The following is an 18,514-nucleotide window of genomic DNA, read 5'->3' as shown; positions in this document are numbered from 1 at the left end:
TATATATATATATATTTTTTTTTAATGTTTGCAGCAATATATGGGGGTCCATTATATATGAAGCATCATATGGGGCCCATTATATATGGAGCATCTTATGGGACCCATCTTATACTGTATGGTGCATTATATGGGGCCTATTCTATATGGAGCCCATCATTTACTGTATGGTGCATTATATGGGGCCTATCATATAGGGAGCATTATATGGGGCCCATTATACACTGCTCAAAAAAATAAAGGGAACACTTAAACAGCAGAATATAACTCCAAGTGAATCAAACTTCTGTGAAATCACACTGTCCACTTAGGAAGCAACACTGACAATCAATTTCACATGCTGTTGTGCAAATGGAATAGAAATGGAATAGACAACAGATGTAAATTATTGGCAATTATCAAGACACCCTCAATAAAGGAGTGGTTCTGCAGGTGGGGACCACAGACCACATCTCAGTACCAATGCTTTCTGGCTGATGTCTTGGTCACTTTTGAATGTTGGTTGTGCTTTCACACTCGTGGTAGCATGAGACAGACTCTACAACCCACACAAGTGGCTCAGGTAGTGCTGCTCATCCAGGTTGGCACATCAATGCGAGCTGTGGCAAGAAAGATTTCTGTGTCAGTCAGCGTAGTGTCCAGAGACTGAAGGCGCTACCAGGAGACAGACCAGTAAACCAGTAGACGTGGAGGGGGCCGTAGGAGGGCAACAACCCAGCAGTAGGTACCGCTACCTCAGCCTGTGCAAGGAGGAACAGGAGGAGCACTGCCAGAGCCCTGCAAAATGACCTCCAGCAGGCTACAAATGTGCATGTGTCTGCACAAACGGTTAGAAACCGACTCCATGAGGATGGTCTGAGTGCCTGACGTCCATAGATGGGGGTTGTGCTCACAGCCCAACACCGTGCAGGACGCTTGGCATTTGCCACAGAACACCAGGTTTCGAAAATTCACCACTGGGCCCTGTGGTCTTCACAGATGAAAGCAGGTTCACACTGAGCACGTGTGACAGATGTGACAGAGTCTGGAGATGCTGTGAAGAGCGATCTGCTGCCTGAAAAATCCTTCAGCATGACAGGTTTAGCAGTGGGTCAGTAATGGTGTGGGATGGCATTTCCTTGGAGGGCCGCACACCCCTCCATGTGCTCGCCAGAGGTAGCCTGACTGCCATTAGGTACCGAGATGAGATCCTCAGACCCCTTGTGAGACCATATGCTGGTGCAGTTGGCGCTGGGTTCCTCCTAATGCAGGACAATGCCAGACCTCATGTGGCTGGAGTATGTCAGCAGTTCCTGCAAGATGAAGGCATTAAAGCTGGACTGGCCCGCCCGTTCCCCAGACCTGAATCCGATTGAACACAACTAGGACATCATGTCTCGCTCCATCCACCATAGTCACGTTGCACCACAGACTGTCCAGCAGTTGGCGGATGCTTTAGTCCAGGCCTGGGAGGAGATCCCTCAGGAGACCATCTGTAGCCTCATCAGGAGCATACCTAGGGATTGTAGGGAGGTCATACAGGCACATGGAGGCCACACACACTACTGAGCATCATTTCTTTGTCTTGAGGCATTTCCACTGAAGTTGGATCAGCCTGCAATTTGATTTTCCACTTTGATTTTAAGTATCATTCCTAATCCAGACCTCCATAGGATATTAGTTGTGATTTACATTGATCATTTTTAGGTTTTACTGTTCTCAACGCATTCCACTATGTAATGAATAAAGATTTACAACAGGAATATTTCATTCAGTGATATCTAGGATGTGGGATTTTAGTGTTCCCTTCATTTTTTTGAGCAGTGTATATGGAGCATTATATGGGGCCCATTACATATGGAGTATCATAGAGGGCCCATTATATATGGAGCATCTTATAGGCCTCTTGATATACTGTATGGAGCATTATATGTGGCCTGTTTTGTTGTTGAGTATTATAAGGACGTCATGATGGCGGTTCCCCAGCCCCTCACATCACCGGGTAATAGACAGGACTAAATACACACGGCCTATAATTATCTGTATGTAAAGAATGAATTCAGTCCCTGTATGTGTTTCCTCCAGATCTATCCAGTAAGAGGACAACACCAGAGAGATGTCCCCATCCTCTTCTTCCACAGGACTATGAACAAGAAGATCCCAGTGTTCCTCAGGATCATCAGGTAGATGGAGAGAAGGTGTCATGAGATCTCCCCTATGATGTGTAGACGGCTGTGAAGGTCTTGTGTTCAGTCTTGTTTTATCCACCAGTATTATATGTTTTATACTTGTGTAATGAGAACGGTGGAGATGGCAGGATTAGAGCTGATCATAGATGGGACTTCTCCATCTGTCTGTGACTTTTATAATATTTGTTTCAGGGTGAAGATCTGACTCATATTAATACTTCAGAGACATATGTGAGGGGTGATGAGTGGAGTAAAGAGGAGATTCCTACAGATAACCTCCCAGGTGAGTAGTAACCTCTAAATGCAGAGAAGTCATAGAGTCTCCACCTGTGGCTGCTGTATTGGCATTGTGGTCTGCTTTGGGCATTGTGCTGGTAGACAACCACATGCTATTTCTCCAAAACGTTTCCCATTATTTTGGGCATAGGAAGTCCTTCTTTTGGAGTGATACCTGTTTCGGTCAGAATTAGAAAATGCTAACACTTAGTTGCCCAGATCTCTAAGCTTTAAATCTAAATTACAATGTACATAGAATGTGCTGCCAACTTAGAAAACCATGTAAAAAATAATAGAATCTGTATGATGGGCATCTAAGAGAAATCCAAGGGTAATTATACTGTTGCCTACCTAGAATCCTGACATATGGGATGAATCTACTTTCTTTTCCTTCTGTGCTGCTGAATGTGCTGAAAAGGTCGTTACAAAGGTCCAGTCTTTCTGGCCAAACTTCACTTTTATGACGAGACACCGTTCATTGAGCAATGACGCCAAGTGTGATTTTTTTTTTTTTTTTTTTTTTTTAAATCTTCGTTTTTACACTCAACTATAAACAGTAGAATAAAATGACGAAACAATATTCAGACTTTCGGCAACAAATTTGATAACCTGTTCTAAAATTCACTAATTTCCCGGCAGTCTCAATACAAGAAACAGATCGTCTGCCTCTGAGTTACACTTGGCACATTTAGAATATATAGTATATCTGATCTTCTGCATAAAATCCGGGCACAGTGCTGCCTGTGAATAACCATAAATTGGAACATTCGCTCATGTGACATAGAGAAGAACATTAGCCGAATTTATAATTACCGTATATACTCAAGTATAAGCCGGGTTTTTCAGCACTTTTTTATGTTGAAAAAGCCCCCCTCGGCTTATACTCGAGTGAGGGTCCCTCTTACCTGTTCTCCGGTCTCTCCCTGCCTGCAGCCTCTGTGGATGGTCCAGTTACTGCTGGTAGGGCAAGCGCCAGGACCCTGAGCAGGCAAGGGGGCCCACTCGCCGTCAGGGACATCGAAACCATATTTTTGTTTTGCTGATTCTGCAAATTCAGCGCGCCGACTTGGGGTCATCCTCGTTGATATGCTACAGCAGCTGGATTTTGTAAGGGTGCCATTTGTGAGTAGTTAATATCTGCCGAAGCGATGTTCAACTGATGCCAGATCGGCATGCTGAATTTGCAGAATGGGCAAAACAAAAATTTGAACAGGACCCTCAGTTTACACAGAACATTATGTTCAGTGATGAGGCAAACTTTTTTGGGTGGCCCATTTATATGGATATACCTAAATAACATGGGAATGGTGACCGTTTTGTTGCATAGGGTGTCTTGCATTGAAATCTGCTGCAATGACCCGGGTACTGCGTTCACCAGACATCAGCACAATTTCTATCCGCTCCTCACGTGTTAACCTCTGCGACATGTCAATGGCTGTAAACAAAGAGAAACTTGTACATAACTCATGAAAGAATAAAGCTACGTTAAAACAAGCACACAATTGTTTTTCTTGTGAAATTCTCAATAAGTTTGATGTCACATGACCCTCTTCCCATTGGAAAAAAATAAAGTTGGATCCAAAATGGCCGACTTCAAAATGTCCGCCATGTTCACCACCCATCTTGAAAAGTTTTCCCCCTCCCATATACTAATGTGCCACAAACAGGAAGTTGATATCACTAACCATTCCTATTTTATTTAGGTGTTTCCATATACATGGCCCACCCAGTACTATACCAATATTTGTCTGTCGTATCTGTACATTATGAATCGTAGTATGTGTTAAAGGGGCCCACTGAGAATTATATGGGGTCCATTATATATGGAGCATCATATGGGGCCCATTATATATGGAGAATCTTATGGGGCCCGTTATACATGGAGCATCTTATGGGGCCCAGGATATACTGTATGGAGCATTATATGGGGCTCATCGTACTGTATGAAGCAATATATGGGGTCCATTATTCTGTATGGAGCATTATATAGGATCCATTATTCTGCATGGAGCAATATATTGGGATCATTATTCTGTATGGAGCACTATGTGGTGCCCATAATACTGTATGGAACAATATATGGAGCAATTTATGGGGCTTATTCTGTATGGAGCACTATGTGGTGCCAATAATACTATATGGAGGACTACACTGTCCTGTTTCTGAGCTATTGTACAATAGATATCACTCATGTAATGTAAGAAGTAAGTGAAATCTTTGGTATTGTACTATACCTATATATCTCTGCCGTATCTGTACATTATGAATCGTGGTATGTATTAAAGAGGCCCACAGAGTCTTTCGCCCAGGGCCCACGAAAACCTGGAGCCGGCCCTGACTGCTGATATCACTGTTCTTCTCTTCTCCTGCACACCGGCAGCTTCTGTGTTGTCCATGCCATACTGGGCAAGAACCTGCCTGCTTCTGTGTTCTGGTACCTGGGGCACACCGCATCCTTATCAGATGCGGCAGCTCTTCTTCCGCTCTTCTCCAGGGCTGTGACCAATGATGTAGCCTTTACAGTCTTACCCGTGCTTGGTCACGCCCCATTGCTCTGCCCCAGCATTGCTTAATACAAGTACCGATATATCTCCAGTCTTGGATATACAGTATGTATTTTGAGAATTCAATCGCTATGGTACGGCTTTCTTTTTTTAAAGTTGTTTTTTTTTTTATCCTGATAGAAATGGATCCCAATACTTCTAATCCTGGACTAAAACAAAAACGCAGGTCATATGAAGCTGGTTTCAAACTTAAGGTTGTGTCAAGAGCAGAAGAAAGCAATAACAGTGTTGCAAGTAGGGAATTTTGTGTTGGTGAAAAACAAGTGAGGGAGTGGCGGAAAATGAAAGCTGACTTGGAAAAGATTCCAAAGGCAAAAAAAGCTCGACGTGGTTTAAAGATTTCTTATGAGGCTCTAGAGACTGAATTGCATAAATGGGTTATGGATTGTCGTCAAAATGGTTACTGCGTAACACGCATGGAAATTCGCTTACGTGCCCTTCAAATGGCTAAAGACGACAAATTAAAAGCACCAGGCATTGAAAATTTTGCTGCGTCAGCAGGCTGGTGTACCCGCTTCATGAATAGGTTTGACCTATGTTTGCGGCAAAGAACAAAGATTTCACAGAAGTTACCAAAAGACCTTGATGAAAAATTGATGTCATTCCATTCATTCATCATAAATCAAAGAAGGAACCATAACTATGACCTGGGAGATATTGGAAATATGAATGAAACACTTATGACCTTTGATCTTCCAAGCAACAGAACTGGGTCAAGATTGAGAAACAGAACTATTTTACCCAGAACCACAGAAAATGAAAAAAAACATTTCACAGTCGTTCTGTCATGTTTGGCTAATGGAACTAAGCTGAGACCCGTCGTTATTTTTAAAAGAAAGACCTTGCCTAAAAATGTTAAATTCCCACCACGAATTACAGTGTGCGCTCATATTAAAGGATGGATGGATGAAGACGAAACCAAAAAATGGTTGGAAGACATTTGGAACGGACGACCAGGAGCAGCCTTAAAGAAAAAACCATCATTGCTAGTTTGGGATATGTACAGAGCCCACACATCTGATGAAATAAAAACATTGGCAAAGTCTTCTGAAGTTACTTTGGCAGTTATTCCAAGTGGACTTACATCTGTATTGCAGCCCCTAGATGTGTGTTTAAATAAACCTTTCAAAGAACGTGTGCGAAAGATGTGGCATGAATGGATGTCATCTGATCAAGCCCGACTGACAAAAGTTGGAAATCTGATGAATCCCGACATAGAATTGATAGCAAAGTGGGTTCGTGATGCATGGGAAGATATTCCGGAGGACATGGTGGAACGGGCCTTCAAGAAGTGTGGCATTAGTAACGCTATGGATGGCAGTGAAAACAGCGCTTTGTATGAGAACGACAGCAGTGATGGTGATGTTTGCGAACTCAGTGACGATGACAATGTCTATGCTGATAACCTCATACCAGCTGAAGCTGAAGCTCTGTTTGGACATACAGATGATGAAGAGGAATCCAGTTTTGAAGGATCTTAACTCCTGTGTTTAAGCTTGGTTGCTGATTGAGCTAAGGTTTTTGTACTTTTAAAGTTTATTTTTGATACCATATAGTTTTTGTTGACCCTCTTTTCCAATTATAGAACTAGTTTACTGTTTTTCTTTTAAATAAATATTCAAAAAAACATTTAGCCTACTGATGCCTCAATTAATGTAATTTTATTGATATCTATTTTTATTTTTTTATATTTACCAGTAGCTGCTGCATTTCCCACCCTTGACTTACACTCGAGCCAATAAGTTTTCCCAATTTTTGTTATGCTAAAATTAGGTGCCTCAGCTTATTTTCGGGTATTTCCCATTGTTTATCATAAATTCAAGATCTGATTCCATCATGTATTTTTTTCTGAAAAAAGGTAATGTTTTTAAAGGGAACTAATTCTGCCTTTACAGATTGCACTTGACAATAAATATTTCACGAAAGGATATATTCCACCAAAATGAATAGCAAGAGACTGAATAGAGAACGTCTTATCTGCAAATAAGGAAAGAAATCTGAATCCTCTAATCCTACTTGTAGAACGAGTCCCTCTTTAAATATCCATAACAATAATGATTCCCTTATTCCACAAAGTTCAACACTGTAAGAAATGAGGGAGATTAGTATTATCTCTCAGTGAGTACAAAGAGGCCATGCAGCCCACCTACATGAACTACTTAAAAACTTTCCAAAATTGAATTTGGGGGAAAAAAAGTTGATGGACTGTAATTAATACATAAAGGTCTGATATTTTTACCTTCAAGACCCTGAAAGATATTTTTGTTTGGAATTCCATAAATGTCTTTTACATAAGAACTTGTACTGGGACTATCCATGCTTGAGTCTGAGAGGCCAGAAAATAAAATTTATTAGAATAGTAAATGACATTAATAATTATTAACGTTGGTCAAGTGTCAATTTATGTACAATAATAGCACAGTCTCCCTTTAGTCGTCTGACTTTTCAGTCTCTGTGAGAAGAGAATGGAATAATTTCAAAGAGGATTGCGACCTCCTACACAAAGAATATTACACCTGTATCATGATGTATCTCTAAGCTGTGTGTGGTTGATGACCGTAATATACATTTCTTCACATCTCAGGAGATGTGTTGGCATGGCTCGAGCCCTGGTTCATGACATCAGTCCACGTCATAAATTACATTATGTTTTCGAGTATAACAATTTTGGATTACCGCACAATCTCTCCTGTAACAGGAAGCACTAATATCTTCTCTACTTTGTGGTCAGAACTCATGTGAGCTCCTATGTTCTATCATAAATTAATTCAACTCCAGTTCAGTGGACAATATGAAAAGTTCCCTCTAAGGGTATGTGCACACGTTGCAGATTTGCCTGTGGAATTTTCTGCCCAGATTCTTCCTCTCTTGGCAGAAAACGCAGTTGAAAATCCATGCGGATTTGATGCGGATTTTCGTGCGTCTTTTTCATGCGGATTTGTATGCGTTTTTGTAAGCGAAATAAAGATATATTATTTAAGAAAAAAAAAGAATTATGATGTAATTTCTTGTCCAACCTCTTCATTTACATACTCCATTGAAGAATAATGTTTACACACACAGATACTGTAGATAGATGATAGAATAGATAGATGATAGATAGATGATGGATAGATAATAGATTGATAGATAATACCAAGCCCGATGTTTAGTAATGAACATAATAAAATGGTACATAAAGAGTTAAATAAAGGCAGACACAGACACACACACACACACACACACACACAGTCACACACACACACACACACACACTCTCTGGGCTGGGTATGTTTCCATGGTCCGGATATGCAGCGCTTTGGACGCAGCAGATACCCGATCCGTTCAAAGCTCTGCCAGCTTTTGTACTTGCCGTGATTCCACATGTGTTCATTGAACACATGCGGATTCACCGCATCCTATGCATAGACTGTGTAATTTATCTTGCGGAGACTGAGTGTCTCCGCCAGATGAATAGACATGCTGCGGTCTATAAAGACTTGCCGCATGTACATATACGCAGGCCTGCATCTTTGAACACATAGTGGAGATGGGATTTCATAAAATCCTCTCTACTATGCTGTAACATCTGGACGCTGCGGCTGTACGAAGCGTCCAATCCGCAGCGTTTCCTGACCATGGAAGCATACCCTAAGGCCGGGGTGACACTTGCAAGAAACTCACACGAGTCTCTTGCATCAATTCCTGGCGCTTATGCCAGCACTTGGACCGGAGCGTTCAGCTGCATAGAAATACATGCAGCCACACACTCCGGTCCCGAGTGCCAGCGGAAGTTCCGGGTATTGAAGTGCGAGAGTCGTGCAAGTTTCTTGCAAATGTGACCCCGACCTTAAGCGCAATATCTGTTTAATTTTAAAAAATGGAAAACAACTGGCGTGGGTTATTGCACAATTTTCAAAACCAGCAGAGGGGAAAGCTATCGGCTGGGGAACTATGTTTATACCCTGGGAAGGGGGTAATACCCATAGAGTTTCCCAGGCTATTAATATCAGCTCACAGCTGTATATTTAGTCTTTACTGGCTATTAAAATAGGGGATCCCCCCAAAAAAATGATGTGGGGTTCGCCCATAATTAGTAATCAGCAAAGGCTATGCAGAGAGCAGCAGTCTGATATTAATAGCCTAGGAAGGGACCATGGATATTGCCCCCGGGCTACAAACACCAGCTCTTAGCCACCCCAGAAAAGGCTCCTCTCTATGATGCGCCAATTCCGGCTCTTAGCCTTGCTCTTCCCACTTGCCCTGTAGCGGTGGCAAGTGGGGTAATAGTTGTGGGGTTGAAGTCACCTTTGTATTGTCCGGTGACATCAAGCCCACGGCTTAGTAATGGAGAGGTGTCAATAAGACACCTATCCATTACTAATCCTATAGTTGTTATATGGTCAATAAAGACACAGCCAGAATAAAGTCTTTTAATGAAATAAAACACCACACAGTTTCCCATATTTATTATACTCCTAATTCCTGCGACACCCTTGATCTCCTGCAAAAAAAAAAAAAAATAATAATAAACCAACACAAATACTCCCTGTTTGATGTTATCCATTTAATAACGAGTGTCCTACGACAATTTCCCCTGTAGAACAGTGACATCGGGAGATGTCACTCTTCTACAGGGCCTCCCACGATGCACTGACAGGAGATAATCGCTCCTGCAGTGCATCACTGAAAGGCCACCGGCGTTTGGGCTCTCACTTTACGGCTCCGCTGCCTGAGAATTTTTTCACACAGCGTTGCCGGTGACAGTATGAACTCAGGTGACCTCTCTCCCGACGGCGGCGGGATACACTGCAGAGGATTACTTCCTGTCTGTGCATCACGGAAGGCCCTGTAGAACGGTCACATCTCCCGATTTCACTGTGCTACACAGGAGATCGTCGTGGGACACTCGTTATTAAATGGACTACAACGGAAAGGCAAGTATAGGTTGGTTTATCATCTTATTTTTGTTACAGGAGATCAAGGGCGTCAGGGACTAGGTGTTTGGTGAGTATGTACTGTCTGTTGTACGTGTTTTTTTTGTTTTGTTTTGTTTTTTTTTTACAATGGAACACAGGCATCGTCTTATGGGACTACTGTCCCATCATCAGCTCATGCTGTCACTGTTCTATGTGAAAGCAGACATAGCCGGATAGGAGCAGTAGTCCCATCAGAAAATGCCTGCCTACACGGACCTGCACACACACAGAGACACACATCTTCTCCGTACACACACAGTCTGCGCCCACACTCTCTCCCTCCTTCCTTTCTGCTTTGTTTTTCGCACGCAACTCCGCAGCAAAATCGCAAACCTGCGGTTTTGCTGCAGATTTGACTGAATCAGTGGTAGTCAATGGGTGCAGAAATGCTGCAGATCCGCAAAAAGAATTGAGATGCTGCGGAAAATAAAACGCTGCAAATCCATGCATATTTTTCCACAGCATGTGAATACCAAATTCTGAATTCACATAGATTAACATTGATTGTGCACTACATTGTGGATTTTGTGCTGTTCCGTGTGTCCAAAAACGCTGCGGACAGGGCCGGCTTTAGGGGCAGGCAGACTAGGAAGCTGCCTAGGGCCACCGCTGCCCTAGGGGCACTGTTCCGGTGGAGGGGGCCCCTGTAGGCAGGCCCGGTATCATGCAGGATCGGGCCCCTCTCACTCCCTCCTGTAATCATGGGAACACCCAGTGCCGGGGAGAGAGCAGGACGCAGAGTGCAGGAGTTAAAAAGGGGGCGTGTCATGCAGGGAGAGACGCTAGCCAATGAACGTTTTCCTCACCAGACTGAGGAGAGCGCTCACTGGCTGTCGTCTTTCCTCCTGCATGGCGCGTCCCAATGGTGAGTACTCACCTACAGTCAGGGGCCCTGGGCCACACAGCACACAGGGACAGCAGTGGCGGAAGAGCAGGACTTAGTGTGTCTTCAGCTCCCTCCATTGTTCTGTTCCCAGCAGGCTGCAGCATCTCCTCCTCACTGTGAAGAGATATGGAAGGAGCTCACTGCACGGGACAGAGCAGACAGGACTGATATCAGCCCCCTGGTGCTGCTGTGCTATGTCCCCCATCCCCCACAGTCAGTTCTGCAGCCCTCTCCAGCTGAACTAAGTGGCTGACCTCCTCCAGGGCTCATCTGATCACCTAATATCAGAGATTAGTATGTATGTATGTGTGCATCTGTGTATGTACAGTATGTGTATGTTTCTAATCTGTGTGTGTATCTGTGTATGTACGGTATGTGTGTATGTATGGTATATTTGTATGTCTGTGTGTATGCATGTAAAGTATGTGTATGTCTGTGTCCATGTATGTACAGTATGTGTATTTGTATGTGTGTATAACTGTATGTGTGTGTATGTACGGTTTGTATATGTATGTACGGTGTTGTGAATTTGGTTTCTGGGCTCCCCCGGTGGTTTCTGGTGGTACTGCACTTGTGTGCTTCATCTCCTCTGTTCACCTGTTTTCCATCTGGATGTGGGAGTTTTCTATTTAGCCTTGCTCCTCAGTCATTTCTATGCCGGCCAACAATGTTACCAGAAGCCTTTCTGTTGCATGTTCCTGCTCCTAGACAACTATCAGCTAAGTTGGACTTGTTGTCCTAAGTTTGTTTTGCATTTTTGTTCCAGTTCTCTGTGATTGAATATTTCTGAGGCTGGAAGCTCTTGTGAGCTGAAATTGCCACTCTGGTGTCATGAGTTGATATTAGAGTCTTAAAGTAATTTCAGGATGGTATTTTGAAAGGGTTTTCAGCTGACCGTGAAGTTCCCTTTTCTGTCTTCCTACTATCTAGTAAGCGGACCTCAATTTGCTAAACCTATCTTCATACTTCGTATGTCAATTTCCTCTAAAATCACCGCCAATATATGTGGGGGCTACTGTCTGCCTTTTGGGGAAAATTTCTCTAGAGGTAAGCCAGGTCTGTATTTTCCTCTGCTAGGGTCAGTCAGTTCTCCGGCTGGCGCTGGGCGTCTAGGGATAAAACGTAGGCACGCTACCCGGCCACTGTTAGTTGTGCGGTAGGTTTAGCTCATGGTCAGCTCGAGTTCCCATCTTCCAAGAGCTAGTCCTTTTGTATGCTTTATTACGTTCTCTTGCCATTGAGAACCATGACAGTACGGTATATGTGTGTGTTTGCATGTACGGTATATGTATGTATGGTATCTGTGTACGGTATACAGTATGTATGGTATCTGTATGTACTGTATTTGTATGTTTATCTGTGTATGTATGGTATGTGTATGTACAGTATATGTATGTGTATTTGTATGTACAGTGTATATATATATATATATATATATATATATATATTGTACGGTATATGTGTGTATGTATGTACGGTATATGTAGAGCAGATATATAATGTAATATAATACATACATGATTAGGCTCTGCCGGTTCTAGCAGAGGAGGCTTTGCACACTTGCTGTCATATGCTAACTAGAGTGTCAGCCATGTCTGTAGTGTTCTATTCACTGACATAGTGGACACTAGTTGTCACTTGGGAGCAAGTCTGACTGCGTATGTATGTATGTGTGTATACACTGTGTGCAGAATTATTAGGCAAGTTGTATTTTGATCACATGATACTTTTTATACATGTTGTCCTACTCCAAGGTGTTCAGGCTTGATAGCCAACTATCAGTTAAGTAAATCAGGTGATGTGCATCTCTGTAATAAGGAGGGGTGTTGTCTAATGACATCAAAACCCTATATAAGGTGTGCTTAATTATTAGGCAACTTGTTTTCCTTTGGCAAAATGGGTCAGAAGAGAGATTTGACGGGCTCTGAAAAGTCCAAAATTGTGAGATGTCTTGCAGAGGGATGCAGCAGTCTTGAAATTGCCAAACTTTTGAAGCGTGATCACCGAACAATCAACCGTTTCTTGGCAAATAGCCAACAGGGTCGCAAGAAGCGTGTTGGGCAAAAAGGCACAAAATAACTGCCCATGAATTGAGGAAAATCAAGCGTGAAGCTGCCAAGATGCCATTTGCCACCAGTTTTGCCATATTTCAGAGCTGCAACGTTCCTGGAGTAACAAAAAGCACAAGGTGTGCGATACTCAGGGACATGGCCAAGGTAAGGAAGTCTGAAAAATGACCACCTTTGAACAGGAAACATAAGATAAAACGTCACGACTGGGCCAAGAAATATCTTAAGACTGACTTTTCAAAGGTTTTATGGACTGATGAAATGAGAGTGACTTGATGGGCCAGATGGATGGGCCAGAGGCTGGATCAGTAAAGGGCAGAGAGCTCCACTCCGACTCGGATGCCAGCAAGGTGGAGGTGGGGTACTGGTATGCGCTGGTATCATCAAAGATGAACTTGTGGGACCTTTTCGGGTTGAGGATGGAGTGAAGCTCAACTCCCAGACCTACTGCCAGTTTCTGGAAGACAACTTCTTCAAGCAATGGTACAGGAAGAAGTCGGTATCGTTCAAGAAAAACATGATTTTCATGCAGGACAATGCTCCATCACATGCCTCCAACTACTCCACAGCGTGGCTGGCCAATGAAGGTCTCAAAGAAGAAAAAATAATGACATGGCCCCCGTGTTCACCTGATCTGAACTCCATAGAGAACCTGTGGTCCCTCATAAAATGTGAGATCTACAGGGAGGGAAAACAATACACCTCTCGGAACAGTGTCTGGGAGGCTGTGGTGGCTGCTGCACGCAATATTGATCGTAAACCTATCAAGCAACTGACAGAATCTATGGATGGAAGGCTGGTGAGTGTCATCATAAAGAAAGGTGGCTATATTGGTCAGTAATTTTTTGGGGTTTTGTTTTTGCATGTCAGAAATGTTTATTTCTAAATTTTGTGCAGTGATATTAGTTTACCTGGTGAAAATAAACAAGTGAGATGGGAATATGTTTGGTTTTTATTAGGTTGCCTAATAATTCTGCACAGTAATAGTTAGGCTTCTTTCACACTTCAGTTTTTTGGCGTCAGTCACTCCCGACATAATGACGGATCGACGGATCCGTCACAATAGTTGAAAAAACGGATGTAACGGATCCGTTTTTTGAGGAAAATGGCGGATTTAGACTGACGCCAAACAACTGAAGTGTGAAAGCGGCCTTACCTGCACAAACAGATATTCTCCTAAGATAGCCAAATCTGAAAAAAAAAAACACTCCAACTTCCAAAAATATTAAGCTTTGATATTTGAGTCTTTTGGGTTGATTGAGAACATAGTTGTTGATCAATAATAAAAAAAAAATAACCCTCTAAAATACAACTTGCCTAATAATTCTGCACACAGTGTGTATATATACTAGATGGTGGCCCGATTCTAACGCATCGGGTATTCTAGAATGCACAGCCACGTAGTATATAGCACAGCCCACGTAGTATATAGCACAGCCCACGTAGTATATAGCACAGCCCACGTAGTATATAGCACAGCCCACGTAGTATATAGCACAGCCCACGTAGTATATAGCACAGCCCACGTAGTATATAGCACAGCCCACGTAGTATATAGCACAGCCCACGTAGTATATAGCACAGCCCACGTAGTATATAGCACAGCCCACGTAGTATATAACACAGCCCACGTAGTATATAACACACCCCATGCAGTATATAATACAGCGCATGCAGTATGTAACAGCCCACGTAGTATATAGCACAGCCCACGCAGTATATAGCACAGCCACTAGTATATACTGTAGCACAGCCCATGTAGTATATTGCACAGCCACACAGTATATAACACAGCCCATGCAGTATATAACAGCCCACGTAGTATATAACACAGGCACGTAGTATATAGCACAGCCACGTAGTATATACTGTAGCACAGCCCATGTAGTATATTGCACAGCCACATAGTATATTACACAGGCAAGTAGTATATAGCACAGCCCACGTAGTATATAGCACAGCCACGCAATATATAACACTGCCACGCAGTATATTGCACAGGCATGTAGTTTATTGCACAGCCCACGCAGTTTATTGCACAGCCCACGCAGTATATCACACAGCCCACTCAGTATATCAGACGGCCCACGCAGTATATCACACAGGCCACTTAGTACAGAACAGCCCACGTAGTATATAGCAATGTGGGCACCATATTCCTGTTAAAAAAATTTAAAATAAAAAATAGTTATATACTCACCTTCCGTCGGCTCCCGGATCCAGCCAATGCTCCTCGCGCTCCGGTCCCAAGAATGCATTGTGGCAATGAGTCGAGATCATGTAGCGGTCATCATCTCGCGAGACCGCTACGTGATATTGAGTTATTGCCGCAATGCATTCTTGGGACCAGAGTGCGAGGAGCGGGAAAGGCTGCGGCGGACTTCGGAAGGTGAGAATATAATGTTTTGGGTTTTTTTTATTATTTTTAACATTCTATGTTTTTACTATTGATGCTGCATAGGCAGCATCAATAGTAAAAAGTGAAGCGGTGTCCAAATCCCGCCCCAATCTCGCTGATTGGTCCCAGCCGGCCGCGACCAATCAGCGATGCGGGATTTCCGTACAGAAGCTAGTGACAGACAGACAAACAGATGGGAGTACCCATTAGGCAAATATATATATACTAGATGGTGGCCCGATTCTAACGCATCGGGTATTCTAGACTATGTATGTAGTTTATTTATGAAGATTTCAGAATAATGCAATGAATACACAGGATTCGGCCGGCCGGGTGCGACCAATTAGCAAAGCGTGGTTCAAATCCCGCGCCAATTTGGGCCGGCCGCGACCAATCAGTGAAGCCAGGGCCAGCTGCAGGTTTTTGAGGGCCCCGGGCAAAATAGTCTCACATCCCCACGTAGCATATAACACAGCCAATGCAGTATATAGCATAGGCACGTAGTATATAGCACAGGCACATAGTATATAGCACAGGCACGTAGTATATAGCACAGCCCAAGCAGTATATAACAGCCCACACAGTATATAACAGACACGTAGTATATTGCACAGCCACGTAGTATATTGCACAGCCACATAGTATATAGCACAGGCACAAAGTATACAGCACAGCTACGTAGTATATAGCACAGCCCACGTAGTATATAGCACAGCCCGCGTAGTATAGAGCATAGCGACGTAGTATATAACACAGCTCATGTAGTATACACTGTGTTCCAAATTATTATGCACATAGTTTAGGAGTGATAAGGTTAGAATTTTTTTGTTTGTCATTTAAACTCCTTGATGGTGATGAGTGTCAGGGCTCTTTAGATCACTGAAAGCAATTGCAGATACCTGTGCAAATTAATTTGGCAGGTGTGTCCAAATAAAGGTAAGACTACTTAAGAAGGCTGTTCCACATTATTAAGCAGCCTACATTTTTTGCCAAAATGGGAAAGAAAAAGGATGTGTCGGCTGCTGAGAAGCAATAAATTGTGGAGTATTTAGGTCAAGGCATGACTACAATCAACATTGCCAAGACACTTCATCGTGATCATTGCACAATCAAGAAGTATGTAGCTGATTCCCAGCACACACGTGTGCGTGCTGATAAGGAAAAATTGAGGACTCTTTCCAACAGGCAATTGCGTAAGATTAAACGAGCAGCTGCAAAAATGCCTTGTCATAGCAGCAGACAAGTTTTTGAAGCTGCTGGTGCCTCCAACGTCCCCAGAACAACAAGATGCAGGGTCCTTCAGAGGTTTGCAGCTGTGCGTAAGCCATCCTGTCGACCACCTCTATCCACTGCAACAAGCAGAAATGGCTCCAGTGGGCCAAACAATACATGAAGACTGACTTCCAAACTGTTTTGTTCACCGATGAGTGCCGTGCAATGCTCGATGGTCCACATGGATGGAGTGGAGGATGGACACCCCATGAAAACATGGCTAAAGCGCCAACAAGGAGGAGGTGGAGTAATGTTTTGGGCTGGAATTATGGGGAGAGAGATTGTCGGCCCCTTTATGATCCCTGAAGGGGTAAAGATGAACTTCATAATCTATGTGGAGTTTCTAAAACAACACTTCCTGCCATGGTTCAAGAGGAAGAACCGTGCTTTCCGCAGCAAGATCATTTTCATGCATGATAATGCACCGTCTCATGCTGCAAAAAACACATCTGCATCTCTGGCTGCTATGGGCATAAAAGAGGACAAACTTATGGTGTGGCCACCATCTTCCCCTGACCTCAACCCCACTGAGAACCTCTGGAGCATCATCAAAAGGAGTGTCTATGATGGCGGGAGGCAGTTCACATCTAAGCAACAGCTCTGGGAGGGTATTCTGTCCACATGCAAAACAATTGAAGCAGAAACCATCCAAAAACTGACAAATTCAATGGACGAGAGGGTTCAGAAGCTTCTTTTGAACAAGTGGTCCTACGTGCAAATGTAACATCACCTAGAATAAAGTTTTCACTTGAAAACTGTTTGATTTCATTTTGTAATAAGCTGATAATGCTTATAACTTCACAATTGACCATTTTTTTGTTCAAAATAAAAAAAAAAGGTTGAAAACTCTGCTGTGCATAATAATTTGGAACATGCATTTTGAGTGTTTATTTTTTTTAAAAAGATACTGTTTTCATAGGCAGTTTGTTCCAAAACATGACTGGAAAATAACAATCACTGCAATTCAGATAGGTAATTTAGAGAAAATATGAGGAAATATTATTTGCATAATAATTTGGAACACAGTGTATAGCAATGTGGGCACCATATCCCTGCTAATAAAAAATAGTTATATACTCCCTTTCCGGCGGCCCCCGTATCCAGCCCAGGCCTTTAGCGATGCTCCGTTCCCAGTAATGCCTTGCAGCAATAACCCAAGATGATGTAGCGGTCTCTCGAGACCGCTACGTCATCACGGGTCGTTGCCGCAATGCATTCTTGGGACCGGAGCATCGCGAGGCGCGGGAAAGGCTGCCGCGGAAGCCGGAAGGTGAGAATATGTTTTTTTTATTATTATTTTTAACATTATATGTTTTTACTATTGATGCTGCATTTCTTGAACAGGGGCCCCAGGCTATTAGTGTCCGCCCCTGCCCCCAGCTAGTGGCGTGTCACTAATAGCAGCACACCATGCAGCTGCTATGGGGCCCGTGAGTTGAGGGCCCGCCCGGTGCCAGTGAAGCAGGAGCAACGGGTGACAGGTGGCAAGAGCCGACTACTGTGGCTAAAGCCTGTGCCCACTGTTAAAGAGAAATTCATATTCGCTGCTCCGCACGCCCATAGTCGCTCCTACTTCTATGCACTGTAGCCGGCGCCGGGATATGGAAGGGACTATAGGAGTGGAGAGCAGTGAATATTCATTTCACTTTAATAGCAGGCACAGTAGCCGCAGCTGCAGGCTTCCTGCTGCTGGGCAATCACTTGCCCGTTACTAAAGGGAATGAATATTCACTGCTCTCCACGCCCATGAATACGGTATATATCAGTGAGTGAGTACATGGTGGTCATAATACTGTAGGACTGCATTATATTCTATGGGCGACTTCATTATATTCTATGTGGGGGTTGCGTTATAGAATATAATTCTGACCTCATATAGTATATGGGGACTGCATTATACTCTATGGAGGACTATGGGGAGTA

The 18,514-nt window shown here is 43.2% G+C and overlaps 1 protein-coding gene across 5 annotated transcripts in view; it reads left to right on the top strand.

The window, feature by feature from the left end:
* LOC143766246 (uncharacterized) overlaps positions 1–18,514 on the top strand; it is a 188,456-nt gene that overhangs the window by 32,103 nt on the left and 137,839 nt on the right. For 4 of the 5 annotated variants that reach the window (XM_077253770.1, XM_077253772.1, XM_077253771.1 and 1 more), the window contains exons 13-15: positions 2,065–2,162; positions 2,361–2,451; positions 5,129–7,148. In XM_077253770.1, the coding sequence (XP_077109885.1) occupies positions 2,065–2,162; positions 2,361–2,451; positions 5,129–6,489 (1,550 nt within the window). In that variant the 3' untranslated portion in view covers positions 6,490–7,148. Of the gene's footprint in view, positions 1–2,064; positions 2,163–2,360; positions 2,452–5,128; positions 7,149–18,514 lie in introns of those variants that run through there. The other variant, XM_077253773.1, reaches the window with a different exon arrangement.

Source organism: Ranitomeya variabilis, chromosome 4 (genome assembly GCF_051348905.1).
Source record: "Ranitomeya variabilis isolate aRanVar5 chromosome 4, aRanVar5.hap1, whole genome shotgun sequence".
Taxonomy (NCBI): Eukaryota; Metazoa; Chordata; class Amphibia; order Anura; family Dendrobatidae; genus Ranitomeya; species Ranitomeya variabilis.
This window is presented reverse-complemented; position numbering and strand designations above follow the sequence as displayed.